This window comes from Mycetomoellerius zeteki, unplaced genomic scaffold, assembly GCF_001594055.1.
Source record: "Mycetomoellerius zeteki isolate Tzet28-1 unplaced genomic scaffold, Tzet1.0 scaffold426, whole genome shotgun sequence".
Lineage (NCBI taxonomy): Eukaryota > Metazoa > Arthropoda > Insecta > Hymenoptera > Formicidae > Mycetomoellerius > Mycetomoellerius zeteki.
The window spans coordinates 123,818-140,773 of record NW_017257421.1 but is presented as its reverse complement, the minus strand read 5'-3'; the positions used below and the strand labels follow the sequence as shown (position 1 = coordinate 140,773).

The 16,956-nt window shown below is 35.7% G+C and overlaps 3 protein-coding genes across 3 annotated transcripts; 2 read left to right on the top strand and 1 right to left on the bottom strand.

The window, feature by feature from the left end:
* The first annotated feature begins 2,390 nt into the window (after positions 1–2,390).
* Positions 2,391–6,850, top strand: Exo84 (exocyst complex component Exo84). Its single transcript, XM_018454171.1, has 8 exons — positions 2,391–2,656; positions 3,301–3,662; positions 3,886–4,188; positions 4,257–4,401; positions 4,685–5,197; positions 5,271–5,401; positions 5,607–6,020; positions 6,108–6,850. The coding sequence occupies exons 1-8, from the start codon at positions 2,599–2,601 to the stop codon at positions 6,312–6,314; spliced, it is 2,133 nt and encodes a 710-aa protein (XP_018309673.1). The 5' UTR covers positions 2,391–2,598; the 3' UTR covers positions 6,315–6,850.
* A 154-nt stretch (positions 6,851–7,004) lies between these two features.
* On the bottom strand, positions 7,005–9,966 carry LOC108726541 (sperm-associated antigen 7 homolog). The gene is made up of 5 exons (XM_018454175.1): positions 9,732–9,966; positions 9,564–9,631; positions 8,607–8,695; positions 7,572–7,909; positions 7,005–7,262 (listed from the first exon to the last, which is right to left on the bottom strand). The coding sequence occupies exons 1-5, from the start codon at positions 9,808–9,810 to the stop codon at positions 7,138–7,140; spliced, it is 699 nt and encodes a 232-aa protein (XP_018309677.1). The 5' UTR covers positions 9,811–9,966; the 3' UTR covers positions 7,005–7,137.
* Positions 9,967–10,856: 890 nt separating this feature from the next.
* On the top strand, positions 10,857–15,779 carry eRF3 (eukaryotic translation release factor 3). The gene is made up of 7 exons (XM_018454210.1): positions 10,857–11,532; positions 12,683–12,870; positions 13,045–13,165; positions 13,285–13,747; positions 13,988–14,294; positions 15,131–15,563; positions 15,679–15,779. Exons 1-7 carry the CDS (start codon positions 11,226–11,228, stop codon positions 15,720–15,722), a joined length of 1,863 nt encoding a protein of 620 aa, XP_018309712.1. The 5' UTR covers positions 10,857–11,225; the 3' UTR covers positions 15,723–15,779.
* Positions 15,780–16,956: the final 1,177 nt, after the last annotated feature.

The window sequence follows — 16,956 nt, the reverse complement described above, 5'->3', positions numbered from 1 at the left end:
ATAATTATAATTACCCAAGGTTCATTTTAGATTAATTATAGATCTATAATTTGTGTTAAAATTCGAGATAGAATTTGATTCAATTTTACTTATACTGTTAATACAAAAAAATTGAAGACCCATAAATGCATACACATTAATTAAAAGACGTTGAAATATAGGCATGTAAATTTATGATGAATGCGATCCTTTTCTAAAATTTGAATTTAGATTATCTAAAATGGATTAATTTTAACAATATATTCTATTGTTTTCATATATTTCTATTATTTTCAATGTATAAATATCTACATACAGCACTAGTTGATTTTTGAATTAATATACAACAAATTAAAAATAAAGACTTATTAATATATATGTATTAAAAGACAAGTCGACATATAGGCATGTAAATTTACGAATAGAATCTTATCCTGGAAATGAGAATTATAGATTATCTAAAATCGATTTAATTTTTAATAATATTTTCTATTATTTTTGTTAATACAAATTATAAATATCTATACAGCACACACTAGTTGATTTTTTAATTAATATATAACAAATATTAAAATATATTCACTATTCAATAAACACAAGAACTGATGTTACTTATGTTACTCCTCTCTCCTTAAAATACTAATAAAGATCTGTTTTCTGTGGCTGAACTAGTGTACACATTTGGAACTTAAAATGAGATAGGTATACATTTGATACTTGGCGAAAGCAAGAAAGAGAGTTTCTAGTACAGTCCAGTACAGGAATAAAAAACAGACCTTAAATTTAAACTTTTTCTATCCTTTTTAATTTCTAATTTTTTAATGAGGACGTTGCAAAAATAAACCAATATAATTTTCGAAGATCAAAAATGGACAATATTCATAATTGACTTAAGAAAAAGAGCACTAATTCGAATTTTGCTTTTGAATTCTCCACGAACATCAGAATGTTGTATAGCCTATGTATTAAAAAAATACATCAAAAAGTATATTGAAAAAATCTGATTTTTGGTGAAAGTGCATAAGGAGGCTTTAAGGATTGTTGGAAAATTGAAAAAAAAAGTGCAAAAGTTATGTGTCGGATCATATCAACCAGGCTGTCAATGCGGTCCCACTCCCGGGCGCGATCCCACTACTGCCCGCCACGGAGACTTTTGGCTGCTGGGTTTCCCCTCTGGCCCGGTTCGCCTCTCCTTAGCTAACCTGGCCACCCCGGACTCCTCCAGGGTGTCCATATTGATGGCGAGCTTAGTGCGGACACCCAGTCAACGTGAGCCCCGCACCAGCAGGTACCCCCGACCTCAGATCCTCCGACATAACCAGCCTCCGAGTAGCCGGATTACAGGAGCCGCCACACTCCCAGCTGAAGGAATACTTGCGACTTGTCCTTATAAGCTACCAGAGATCGATCGGTTTCACCTAAAATTCGTCTTGTAAACACCGTTTTTATAATCGTAAAAAATGTAAATTAAATATTTCTTGAGTATGAATTAAATATTTTGTATTTTTAGGCTTTAATTTCTCATAATCAGATAAATATATAAAATTATTATATACGTCGCGTTAAATGGAAGGGAAAAACTGACAATAGCGCCATTCAGTGTTTCGTCGCTGGTAACTTGATAAGTTCGACACGATACTATTTGTCGATAATAGAGATCCTCAAATAATCATATATTTTAAGGGAATCCTAAAGCCGTCTATATTACCGACTAAATCGTAATTATATATATATATATATATTGTATAGCAAATACTTTTTTCTCTTTCACAGATTCGAAAATCCTTCTCCGGATTTCAGGATTAAAGTGGAGTTTATGTCGAGAATGATAAAAAATTTTTCTTAAGATTTTTTTCAATTTCGAAATTTTTTGTCGTTCTCGGCATAAATTCCATCTCACAAACATATATTAGTGTGTATACTTTAATCCTGGAAAAGGATTTTCGAGAGAGAGAGAGAGAGAATCTATGAAAGAGAAAAAAGTGTTATACAAAAATTACGATTTAGTCGGTAATATAGACGGCTTTAGAATTCTCTTAATCTCGCGTGGTTCAATTTACTCTATATTTTGTTCTAATGTCCATTAATTTCTGTCAATATAGACTTCCATTTTGATTTAATTTATCCTTATAATCCTTTTCTTAAATTCTTAGAATTAAAAGAAGAAATAATTTAAATATTAAAGTTAATTTATATTAGCAGAAACGGATAATTATATAAATTAGAAAAAGATAAACAAATTATGTATTTCAGGGTTTATAATCGATAAATATATTTTGGCAAAGACATAAACCATTTTCGGTCATTGTTTACCGTGCGTCGGTAAATCTAACCTATCTTGTGCGGTCGATAATAAAAACCAGAGGATAACTAAGAGTTCCGACATTACCAACCATCCGGTTATTCTTTCGGCGGTGTGGGATGTGGGAATTGGGATACACGGTACACGCCGAGTGAGGTTAGATCGGGGCGGAGGTATAAACCGACGCGAATCATGTTGATTTATTTGTAACAGATGACGACGGAGGGATTCGACAGAAACATAACATGACAGAGACACGCAACTCGTATTGTTGACGATAGTAAAAATACTCGCCCGCGGACGACGATCTTCTCGCAATGGCTGATAATAACCTGCCGAAGGTTTTTGCAGCTGAGGACTTTAACCCAGAGAAATGTGAGTTATTGAGCACGCATACCATGTTCGGGAATATGAAAAATTGACGATTTAAAAAAAATCATGTGATCGATCGTACTTTGTTTTCAATTTATAATATTTGATAAGATATTTAGACTCCACACTATACTGTGCTATATAAATGTGCACTATATAAATATAAATAGTTAAATTTATTAATTAATTACGTGAAATTGGAGACAAATATAAAAATCCACAAAATATGTAGATACATATGAAAATATGTTTTTAAAAATCGTTATAGGATCAATCATATTTTATCAATCTCTGATACTTTGTGAGATGTTCAGGATCGGTACTGTATTCTTTCTCTTTCTCTTTTTAATCGGACAAATAGTTAATTTATTAATTATGTATAGAATGGAAAATAAATATAAAAATATATTTAAAAATTAATATGGGATCGTATTTTATCAATCTCTGATACTTGAGATATTCATGATTATATTTTCTTTTTTTCTCTTTCCCATTCCCTCTTTCTCCTTCTCTTTAGTCCAACATAAGTAGTAATTTATTAATTAATTACATATGAAATTAGAGACTAATAAGGAAATGCATAAAAAAAAATAAGATTAGAGTATTCATCTGTTATAATATTTAAAATTATATTTTTGTTCCTACAGTTGTGAAGGAACTGAGTGCACAATGTATTGGTGCAGACGAATTGAGGCAGCAACGCGCAAAAATCCAGGAACTGGCAAACAATACATCTGCTCAATTGAAACGGAATGTCTACCAGAATTACATGCAGTTTATCGAGACCGCCAAAGAGATCTCGCATCTGGAAAGCGAGATGTATCAGTTGTCCCAGCTTCTGAGTGAACAGCGTGCTTTGTTGAGTACTTTAGGCTCTACCAGAACAACCGGCGTTGTTTTCGAGGATTTGTCTGAGTCGCAGCAGGAGAACTCGACTGACTCTATGTCCAAAGAAGAGGAACAAAAGCAGAAACTAATTCAACTGATTGAAAACGTGGAAGGCGCTTTGGTTGGTATTTAACAAGCGAAGTATAAGATATAAGGAATGGTTCAGTAGAACTTCTTGCATAGTTCATCTTTTCTCTTTTTCTCTCCATGTTGGAAAAAAAAGAGAGAAGATGAACAGTATAAAAAGTTGTGCTAAAAATAACATGCATGTAAACCTTTTTATATGAATATCAACAGTAGATTTATATGCTTTACTCCTTTCTCTCTCTCTCTCTTTTTTGCAGAGCCTAGCTGAGACTCCAGGACGTGTGTGTTTACACGAAGGTTCCCTGCTCGAGTTAGATCCGATCGACGGTACGCCATTAAAAAGAATTCACGCATATTTATTCAATGATGTTCTAATGGTTGCGTCCTGGTTGGCGAACGGTGGCAGACGCGGCCCACCTAGGTACAAAATGCAGGCAGTTTATAATCTAGAAAGCCTAGCGATCGTCAATGTGAGGGATCATGGAACTGTGAAGCTGGCATTCAAGTTGCTGGCGTTCTCCGACACGAGAGTGTTCCAGTGTGCCACAGCGACAAGTAAAGTTAGTGTGTTTGAAAACAACGACCGCAAATCACGAAAGGATATTATTTGAATCTATTTACCTTGTAGAAAGAGTGGTTAGATAAATGCGAGCAAGCGAAAAGAGCGAAGCTGGCGGAGGAGAATTCAGTCAACGCACCAGAAAACGATAAACATCCGAAGGAGGACAAAGCGGCGCCGTCTCGTTCGATGTCTTTGGAGTCGAATACGTTAGGTAAAATTTGCAAATAAAAATGATTCTACATTTCATAAGTATGAAATTCTTCGTTATTCCTATATATCCTATTTTTATTCATTTTATATTCGTTTCTATCAATGTAAATTAACTTTAATCTTGGTTCAACTTATTCTTAATCTTGTCCTAATTCGAAGAATTAAAAAAAGGTCAAGTTGAACTAAGATTAGAGTTAATCTATACGTTGGAAAAAACAGGCTTTAATCCTTTTTGTTGAGTTTTTATAGTCAGGTATTTTTATAATTATTTAAATTGTCACTAGGAATGGAAGATGACGATGACTCGGAGTACTACGAACCGCTGCCGGAGTGGGTGCTGGAAGTAGCCGAGGATCTAGATTCCTGCATAGCGCAACGTCACTTCGAAGAGGCTTACGGTTTATTAGAGAAGGCGAAGGTTTACTTGAAGGACGCTCAATCGACACCGCTATTGACGGAGATCCAGACGAAGGTGAACGAGAGAGGCTGCTCGCTGGTGAACGTATTGACCAAGGAATTGGAGTTAAGCGCGGAAGCGAAGTCGCTGCAGGGCGGCGGTCTGAGAAGCGCTCGACGTGCGGTAAAACTCCTTATACAGCTAAACAGAAGCGCACAAGCGTGCCACTTGTATCTGCGATTATGCAGCGCGGTGCTGAAGGCGCGACTGGAGAGGATCAAGGAAGAGGGCACGATCGTGGCTTATGTGAAGCAGCTTAGCGCGATCGCCTTCAGCAATATAGTTGAGATAGCGAGAGAATTTCTGAAAACCTTTCCTAAATCTACAAATTGCACTTCTGGTAATTTAGCATCAAGATCCGCAAATGTTCCACAATCGAATAATGAATTAATTTGATTTACTTCTTGTTTAAGGCTTAGTTGTATGGTGCAGTCAGGAAGTGAAGCATTTAACGTCACACTTATCTCAGCAGCTGTTTGTGCCACAGGTCACGCTAAGCACATTGGTAGAATGTATTGTCACTGTTCGAAGTCATTGCGATCAGGTGTGTACATGTATTAATCTGAACAGTCCTGTATCTTCGAAAGTAATAGATATATTTAGATGTATGGACTTTCTCTCTTTAAAGTTGTAAAAAGATTTAAATATATATTTAAATATATTAAATAGATATATTTAAATATTTGAGGACTCTTTTTCATTGTATATTATACATGCAGATTTGAGCACATAAGTAATTCGATTTTTAGTTAACTCAGCTTGGCATGGACTTCCGTTATCAATTAGACGGCCAACTTAGATCTCCGTTAGCCAAAACTATCCAAGACGCAGGTGCAAATTGTCTCGACACAGTAAAGCGTCACGTGGCGGAGGACAATTGGCGACCGACTAATTTGGAAACTAGTCAGAATCTTCAAAAACTAATAACCGAACTCGATGACCTTGGTATCAGTATACCATCGTTACAGACGAACGACTGTTGGATACCATTGACGTATAATACAATAACTTTCTCCAAGCTCTACGTCAATTTGTTAGAAGACTGTCTTAGTATAGCCACACCTGAACTTATATCTACGATAGACGGCGTGCTTGTGTCCGTGATGCGGGTCGAAGTTCAACATTTGATCGTCTCGCTTACGGATCCGAAATTGAAGCAAGAGGTGAATATTATGATTATATTATATTACGAATAGCTCTATTATGTTACGAATAAATTCTAACTTTATAAAATTTTGATTTTTTTTTAGCGAAAATTAGTACAAAACAATGCAGCTTACGTGCGAGATGTCATTATCGCTCGGGGCCTAGAACTGTACAAATCCGCAACAAATCAGAAATTCACGAAGCTGCTCGCTTTGAAAGAACAGATTGTATTCGAGTCCCCATCGCCTACAAAGCCGAGGCCAGCTCCGAGAACTTCAGTCCCTAAATACTCTACCACGGAATATCTCTAAACTGAAATATAGAACGTTGAGCCGCTTTTAATTTATAGATGAAGAAAAATATCGCAGTAACGAACGCTTACTCGCATGTGTATGCATACATGCATGCACACACGAGATGATGTAATATATTGTACATAGGAGACCTGATTCTTTGAAGTAGTAAATACAGATATAGCGATATAGAAGTACTTCATTGCACTTCTAACGCAGGTAAATATTAATTATAATGCCATCGTAGAACTTATTAGTACCTCATAGAATTTGATTAACGAACAAGTATACCGCATTCATGAAGACCATGATCGCACATTTTATGATCAGATTGGGAAACTCAAGCGCGTTATTTAATGCATTATTGTCTTACCCTTGGGCATCCTAAGGATAATACGTGCGACACTAAATAACGTGCTTGAGTCCCCCATTTGATCATAAAATATGCGGATTATGATCGTTCTCTGTGGATGCGGTATAAGGGAAATTCAACAAACCGACGTACGATTTCTCTAAAGCCCGTATCAGACTACCGACTCTGCAAGCTGACTCGATTGCCAACTCTGACTGTCGACCAATCACATTGAATCAGTCTTATTGTGATTGGTCCATTATTGATTGGCACTCAGAGTTGGCAGTCGGGTCGGTTTGCAGAGTCGGTAGTTTGATACGGGCTTAACGATGCGTATAATGCAGTAATTTGTAATAATGTTGTAACATATATAATATGCTGAATTATGTACACATTTAATTCGATATATATATATAGACAGATAGATATAGATATATATATGTATATGTATAATTTATATATGCCTATGATTATTTATATATAATAGCATTATTTTGTACTGTTGTCGCTGCAATTATTAGTTTCATTGTTCATTTCCAGTTTCCTTTTCTTGGCGCGTATATCGGCTAGAGTTTGTTCTATACTCCTTTGATCCTTTTTGTTTTCACTGGGAACTGCAGGAATTTAAAGTGACAATTCTATTATGAACAAAAGTCATCTAACTTTATGGCAACAAGTTTCGTAATCTTTACTGTAAACATGGCCTCTCCTTTTCAGTTGAACTTCTTGCATTATATCTTTTCTCTTTTTTTTTCTAACGTGGAGAGAAAAAAAGGAAAAATATGAAACGTTGCAACCAGTTCGACTGAAAAAAGACTTATGAATATTATTATATAATCTCAAAAACACAATGATAACGAATAACTTGTGTCTACAGTAAAAGTTAAGAGTGACTTGTGTATTTATATTTATGTTATACCCACCACATCCATAACTACTATTGGCTTCCGTTTTTCTAGCTGCTTCCAATGCAGCCTCCTTGCCGATCAAGTGCTGATATTTATCCTTGTAGTAGCTGTTGGGCACAAAATTTTCCTTTCGTTTCCTAGACTTTGCATACTCGGATTCCTCTTTAGCCTTTCTTTCTCTCTCCTCTTTCAGTCTTTTCGCAACTTCTTCGTTCCACTCTTCACCTCTGCGCAGTGTGTTCAACTGATCCTCCGAAGGCGCGTGCTCCCTCTTGAAGATCATGATGTACCGATCGACGCCTTCCTCGCCGAAGGTATACGCCAAGATACTCGCCACTTCTGCTACATCGTGACTGAAGCCCAGGATAGAAAACGTTATATAGACTGCTTATATTCCGTTACTGCGAGTATTGAAAATCTAAATATGTAATGTAATCTTAGTAAGCTCTATAATATACTGCAACCTACTAATAGAAAGCTGCATCCTAACGGAAAAAAGGATGGTAAATAAATACTTATTTTTCTAACTCTTTTTTACTTATGATAATAAAACAACATTAGCCAATTAGCAAATCCTTGACAAACAGTACAATTTTTGCATCAGAGTGTCATTGGTTGCGCTCAGTAGAGAAAGCAGTTTTGCAATTGTAAAATTCTTTAACATGATTGTTCTTGCTTTAGTTCCTCACTGGATCTAAATGTATAAACCAGTCATATTAAAGAATTTTACAACAGTTGCAAAGCTGCTTTCTCTGCTGAACACAACCAATGTCTAGGAATTGAGACACCGCTACTCTTTGATGATTCCAATATTTATAGAGCTTACTGCATCAACTATAGAGTTTCAATATTTGCAGGAAATAATATAACGTAGCCATTATATTATTTACAGGATGCTTTCCAGCAAAAGACACAGTGCATCATTACATCCTTGTTGTTTGCCAATGTTTGTTAAAAAAAGATGAAATCATTACTGTGTTATACCATTTCTTTCCACACAAGAATGTTTCATGAACAAAACATTTTCAAAGTAATATGTAATATACTTACATAATACTTCTGTATATCTGGTCCATGGCAGGAAATTTATATTCTTTCGCATTGTCATCCTGTACAAACTTATTAATCTTCTCTTCAACCTACAAAGGAACACGTTAGACGAACTGATTAGTCAAAAGATAGAAAGATGCAACTATATTATTAATAATAAATTATATGCTATATTTGTAATTATTAATAAATAATTATACATTTTCTTCATACTTCAAAAGTAACACAACTAAAAAATGATTTTCAAATTATTACCACACATGAATAAATTAAACATTAATCTATCAAAAGTTCAATCTATCAAAAGTATTAATATCATCAAAAGTTAATTAATTGAATTTTATTCCATCCACCAAATAGTACTTGTGTTATTTTTAAAATGATAGTTGCTTTTTATTTACATCAAAATTCAGATAATTCTCATCATTCATGATGTGATAACTCAGTTGAATTCACGTTCCTTTTTATTCTAGACCTGTTCTTTTTAGCTGAATTTCTTATACGGTTCATCTTTTCTCTTTTTCTCTCCAACATAAAGAGAGAAGGAAGAAAGATAAACCGTGCAAGAACTTTAGCTAAAAAGAACAGACCTCTTGATAATTTAAGTAAGATTCAACTGAGTTTTTGCTTATAATCTACAAGCTACTATAATCTATAAGCTTGAGACTGTGTACCTTACTGTAAGCCTTGTTAGCTCATATTAAAAGTGATATAATAAACCTGTGTTGTTACAAGATAACTTTGCCACCAAATTAAGCAAGTAGCGACTTAATTATAATGGAGTATAAAAGACAAAACTTTAGACTCAGTATATACTTGTGTGAAAATGAAAAGCAACTAATACTTTTACAGGAATGACACATTTGAGTTGTGTCGTTTTTGTAAATAAAAACAAGAGCTCTTCTACAGAGAATATTTATAGAGTTAAAATCAGTTGAGACTGTTTTGGTGCTTCACCTTCTGACGGAAGAGCTTCAACTTTTCCGCCTCGGCCTTTTGACACTTCTGAAATTCCTCCCGCTGTTCTGCATAATCGAAATGAGTTAGCCAACGTAATTCTCAAACCATTCGTTAATTTTTTTTTCTTTTCTAAAGTGAAAATTCTTAGGTTGGGAGTCAACTAACTTTTCATGAGGGCCTTCTGCTTCTCATTCACCGACGGCGGCTTGTCCATGGATTTCAGAATGGATCCTAATAAATCCATAACTCGACGAGTTGATCAGTTTAATTCCAAGCAAGGAAAAATCGCAGAAAGTCCCACGATCGTCGGAATACTCCAAAATCGGCTGTGCTCGGCTGAACACAGAATTTAACAGAATGAGACAAAAGCAGTTATCTGCGGTTATCTCAATCTGTTCTCTATAACTACACTTGACTGCACTACGTCATGCTAACTGCACTTGAACACTTGAAATGAGATAAGTGTATATTAATAGGCGTGGGAGAAAAAAAGAAGAGAATAGAAAATATATAAAAAGTAAAAAAAATATGCAAAAAGTTTAGATGCAAAAAACAAACTTTAAATGCATTCCGAAATATATACATTTCGAATTCTATATTTTCAGTACTCTGTCAACACATTTTGTATAAATAAAATAATTGACATAATTTCTTAGATATTATATATTAATTATTTTAATAATTACTAATTATTTAATCATTATATTAAATATTAGTTTAATTATGAACTTCAATTTTATATCTTAATTATTACCCAATATATTATTATTATTACATTATAATTATATTACATTATCACATATCATTATTATTGCGTATAATTTGTAATTTATAATACCTGTAAAGTTAAAAATTTCTTATAACATTAATTCGTAATAATGAGACGATAGGAGTCGTCGCTGGAAATATTTGCGCAAAATGTAGAGTATTAAAATTTACTACATCAAAACGAAATAACATTCAAAAACCTGAACGTTTCGGCTCATATTTGAGCCATCTTCTAAAAATTTTTTATTCAACATCATACATTCCTATACTTTCCGATAAAAAAAGCGCAAGTAGGTATGAATACGTAAATGTTCCGTTTGACCACGTGCAAACGGAGGTTAGAGTATACTTGTCCAGCAGCGTAAAACAGATAAACTTGTCCATCGCTCTCGCACGTGATTGGTTCGCGCCAGCCACGCGGCTGTCTACCGCCATGTGGCGCGACGATAGCTCTCGCGATATTTTTCGATTGCAGTACTTCCGGTCGAAGTGCGGCGGTAGTAGTAGCAGCAGCAGCACCACCACCAGCACCATCATCATCAGCAGCAACGAAGCAGACCACGGGGGACGCACGCACGTACGCACGCGGGGTAGCGATCGTACGCGCGTGTACGCGGTGTGTGTGTACGCGGAAAAGTGCGCTGAAAAAAATAACTATTTTTTTAAGACCCGTCCCGAGTCCTGTAACCTCCGGCGGATCATCGGATCAGAATCGGAACGCGCAGTGGTTCGTTGCGGCGTGTGCAACTCCTCGTGTCCCGATCTCTCTCTCTATCTCTTTCTCTCTCTCACACACACTCTCTTTCTCTCCCACCCTCCCTCGCGAGAATCGTATTATCCGTTTAGCCTAGCGGGCCGGCAGTGTGTTGTGCGTCGAAACAACTGATTAATATGGCGAACAGCATAGCACCAGACTCGTGGGAACAGCAGGCGGACACGAACGGCGACATCGTCGGCCCGCCTACGTCGCAGGACAAGTCCATCGAGAGCAAGTTCTCCACCCTGAATGTCAACGCCGCGGAATTCGTGCCTTCTTTCTGCATCAACTCGTCGCCGCAGAGCAACGTCGCCGCGACCACGACGGCCGACAGCAGCCCCTGCAATGTCGCCGCCACCGCCTCCGCTGTGTCCGCCGCCTCCGCCGCCGTAATGAACACCTTAACCACTACCACCTCCGTGCCCGTCGAGATACATCATGGTCAGTCGCTTCAGCTGATCCCGGATTTTGTCCCGCGCTGTATTTTAGCGCACCGTCGTGTTGTGACACCACGCACGCGGCCCCCTTGTTGTGACTAACCCCCTTCGTCGTTACACCCTCCCTGTCCCTCCACCTCCCCTGGGTTTCCGTCTCCACGGGACGATTGAACGCGTGGCAGAAGATTACGCACACTTCGCGTATCTCGCCACGTTTTCACGAAGAGATCAATCCCATGGTGTTCTGGCTGTATCCGGACGTTGGTCTTTTAGATACCATATGGTTTCATTTATATATGAGAAGCTCCTCCATTCTGACCTTGTGTCAGACTACGACTGTTCTTTTTATGTTAACGTTAATTGCTGAGTATGTTTACATGATTATTGAAATTGGATATGTAGAACCTTGTGATCAAACTGTAATATGAGAAACGAGACGCAGCGGAAAAAATTGTTGTTGCGTACTTTATCGCTGCTGGGTGTTTCATTACAATTGTTTCTGCTTAATGATGTTTCGTTGCTTTGTATCTGATTGCCATGCCATTCGACATGCTTTGTTTGAAGATTCAAAGGTTTTTCATCAATGTTAGGATATTTGTAACACAAAAAAATTTGTCTGTTATGTTTGATCTCTACGTTTGTGTCTTTTTAACACAATTAGTAGAATATCTTGCTAAAGTTGGGACAAATATTTTAAGAACATTCTACATGCAACATTGGTGATAAATGTACATCAAACTGATAGCTTTCTTTTTAACCTTTGTAACAAAAAGAGATTGCGACTCGGCTTGAACTTTTATATCACATTTGCAACATATTTTTAATAATTCCTTTAGAAAGATTTGGAAATACTTTTACCTATAGATTATATATATCATAAATATTTGACATAAAAAAAGGATAAAATTAACTAAGCAATTAATAAATTATACTTTCATAATAAATTATAATAAATTATACAAGAATTGATGTGTAAACTACTGAGAAGCAGGTTTCATGTAAGGTGATTGTTATGCGCATATCATTATCTAATCAAATTCCTTTTTAATCTGTTATCTTTACCAAGGAATCTCTCTTAGAGATCTCTCAGACAGTATCTCTTTGTTATTTTATAAGTATTGTACAGATTCTGAAGAAATGTATTTTTTTTACAGGAAATTCTACTCCCATTGTTCTGGCAGATCCAATTGGCAGTCGAGTTGAGGAACCTCCTGCTGGGGGAGGGGCTCCACCGCCGAACGTCAATGACCAACTAAATACCAGCCCGGAACATCAACCTGCAGATTCCTGGGAAGAAGCAGCAGTTGATGGAGATCCTCTACTTACTCCAGAAAACGAAGAAGTAAATATGAATTTAACTAGAAATATGAAAATTATTATATAAATGTGAAAATGTAAAAAATTCTTTGGCAGCGATATTCTTATCATACAACGTCCTAAATAAGCTACATTTACATTGACTTTTGCTAGATTTTTTAAGCATTTACTCTATTATCATATTTAATATTATTTTTAGGCTGATAACGACGAGGACGAAGAAATGGTTGTTAAAGTACCCAAAAAGAAACCTGTCAAAGTAGCAGAAGACACTAAAAGCAAAAAGGAACATGTTAACGTTGTTTTCATAGGTCACGTGGGTAAGTAGTAAATTTATGAAGAATATGACTGGAATATAAGTGCAGTAGGAGACTTCATGGAAGAATTATTTATCTTAATAAAATTATCATTGTTAGATATTATATCTGGTGTTTTGCAGACGCCGGAAAATCAACTATTGGAGGCCAGATTATGGCGCTTACGGGGATGGTTGACAAACGTACCTTAGAGAAATACGAACGGGAGGCGAAAGAAAGAAGTCGAGAAACATGGTACTTAAGTTGGGCGCTGGACACAAATCAAGAAGAGAGAGAAAAGGGCAAAACTGTGGAAGTAGGCAGAGCATACTTCGAGACAGAACGAAAGCACTTTACAATATTAGATGCACCCGGCCATAAAAGCTTTGTACCGAATATGATTGGTGGCGCGGCGCAAGCCGATTTAGCAGTCCTTGTTATTTCCGCGAGGAAAGGCGAATTTGAAACGGGCTTTGACAGAGGGGGTCAAACGAGAGAGCACGCTATGCTTGCTAAAACCGCGGGTGTCAAGCATTTGGTTGTATTAGTGAATAAGATGGACGATCCTACTGTTGAGTGGGACGAAGGTCGATACAATGAGTGCAGGTATACATCGAATGCGTACGCGATTTAGAAATAGAATATAGAGATTTTCTGTCAAAATATATGTTTAGAAAGATTTATTCAAAAAACTAATTGGAAATAATTTAAGAATTATTATATATAGAGAGAAACTAAAATTATTAAGATTGGTTTTGTTTCTTTAAATATATTTTTATTGTGTTCTGATAATAATAAAATTGTGCGTTTCTCACACGAATAGGAAAACGTTAATATATCTTTCAGGGATAAGATACTGCCATATCTTCGTAAACTAGGATTCAATCCTGCGAAAGATCTTACGTTCATGCCAGTTTCTGGTCAGCTCGGTATCGGATTAAAGGATCCGATACCCGAACATCTCTGTAATTGGTACAGCGGCCCACCATTCATACCTTTCATCGATTCGCTACCCTCGCTTAATCGTAAAAGCAATGGACCTTTTATCATGCCGATCGTCGACAAATATAAGGATATGGGGACGGTAGTTATGGGCAAGGTTGAAGCGGGAGAAGCTAAAAAGGGACAGTCATTGCTTGTCATGCCAAATAGGGTATGTATATATATTTTTAAATAGAAATCCTATTTTCGAATTATTTCAAAGCAGATCTTAGTGCCTAATAATACTAAATGCAAATTTTTTGCAGATATGTTACTTCAATTTTATAACCTGCGCATTGATAAGATTTATCGGATTTAAAACGCGATCGAAAATTGAAGCTGAAATTATTATCTCAATTAGATCGATTGTCCATTTTAATTAAGGTACTTATTAGCTTCACTATTAAAATAGACAATTAATCTAGTTCAAGACACTAATTTCAGCTTCAATTTGTGATTGCGTTTCAAGTCCGACAAATCTTATCGACGCGCAGTTTATAAAACTGAAATAATATATTTGCAAAAATTTGCATTTAGTAGGTAGGTATTATTAAGCACTAAGATCCGTTTTGACTGGAAATAGGATTATTTCTATTAACTTTATCATCGATTTAATTTCGATTTATAATTATATATATTTTTTGTTTCTGGAATTAAACAATTTATATTAATTTATATTATTCTAAATCTAAATTATATTTTATATTAGCATAAAATATGTTGCTTTCTGTTAAATTTCTTTTTAACTAAAATTTTTTAAGAAAATGATTAACAAACTTTTCTATACAGAAAGACTATTGATCATCAATAACTTTATTGTTTTAACAATAAAAATTGTTTTATATAGAATTGTAACTTTAATTGATACAACGGTTTGCTCCAATTTAATATAGAAAAATTGTAATATTTTCTTTATTGTGTACTATTTTTAATGCTTCATATTTTATAATTTAAATAAGATACAATGTACGTCAGTGAGAATACTTTATTTAAAAAAAAAATACGCAGACGGCAGTAACGGTGGACCAGCTGTGGTCGGACGACGAAGAGGTAACGTCTGTTGGACCTGGGGAAAATGTCAAGATCAAACTAAAAGGCATCGAAGAGGAAGATGTTAGTCCTGGATTTGTCTTATGCGACAGCAATAATCCTATCAAGACAGGGAAGGTCTTCGACGCACAGGTAGTAATTCTCGAACACAAAAGCATTATTTGCGCAGGATACAGTGCGGTCATGCACATTCATTGCGCCGCTGAGGAAGTCACGGTAAAGGCGCTGATCTGTCTGGTGGATAAGAAAACGGGCGATAAAAGCAAGACGAGGCCGAGGTTTGTCAAGCAAGACCAGGTGGCTATAATGAGAATCGAGTGCGCGGGAGTTATATGTCTCGAAAGATTCAAGTTATTCCAACAAATGGGCCGCTTCACTCTTAGGGATGAAAGTGAGTACTGATAACTCAGCTACTTTTTTTTCCTCTGTTACTATCGTTTTTTCTCTTGTTTGCTCCGCGACTACGATAATTTTTATGATAAATATATATAATTGTATAATTTCAGATAAAACTATCGCAATTGGCAAGGTGCTGAAAGTCGTCGAGTAAAAGAAAAAAAAACTTGCTTAAATGTTACACAGACAGATTAATAATAAAGAAAAAAAAGATCATTATTTCAATGTGACAAATATGTGACGATGCAAGGCGAGCACACGAGATATTAAGAAAACCAAACGGGCATGATGAAATTCTGGCGAATTAGTAATAATGTAACATATTACACACAATTCACACACTATGTACCGCAGAGCTATACAAACAATACATGCGTCCACGTGCTACGACGCAACGGGTAACGGGGCGGGGGGTGGGGGGGAAACGGGGAGAAGGGGAAAAAATATTTATAGCCTGATACAAGAGCAAATAGATTCGATTATATAGATAAGGAGACATACACAATCGAAAAGAAACAAACTCAAGAGCGTGTGTTCCTTTTATTAGATAAGCTGAACGACGGCAACTTGCATTGGAGTAATTATAAACGGATGATGATCAAATAATAACCGAGTCTCCTTGATAATAAAACAAGAAAAAACACGATATTTTTATTCTTCTGAGGTGCGACACAGTCGAAAGTGGGAGTAAGATTGATATCGATTGCAGAAATTAACATTTAAGGAAATATATGATTAATATTATAATTATTATTGAATAATTATTATTAAAGTGGTGGTAAGAGTTGGAAAAAGAAATTTATTGAATAAATCAACAAAATAGTGTTACACAACAATTTATAATTATAAAATTAATATTACAATTATTATTATACTGTTTCTTATTATATTGTCATTAAAAACAAATTTGCAAAAAAGTGTGCCCTGATAATTTTAATAGGGATGTGGATGTACGTCACTGTACATCCCTACAGTATGACGGATTTCCTATGTATATTTTTTCAAGCCATAAACAAATGGAATAGATCAAGTAGTTAATCGAATTTGTAAATATTCAAGGCGCACAAATGCGTCCCGCGCTCCGCGCATGTTTATCTCGTCTAGAATATTTTATTAAAATAGTTTTCACTGGTGGCCTATCACTTTAAACTCATGTCGAAGCTTATTAAAATCGTTCGATAACGAATAGATATAGGCAAAGATGCACTTATGCTTGGTTTATGCTTCGGTCTTAATCCTAAAATCTTAAAATTCAGCCAATAGAGCTACCAGTCTTAATTGGTCCTAACGGAAATCTGTATTCCATTGGCTGCATTTTAGGATTTTAGGGTTAAAACCGAAGCATAAATCAGGCATAACTCTCTCTCTCTTAATTTACTTTTATAATT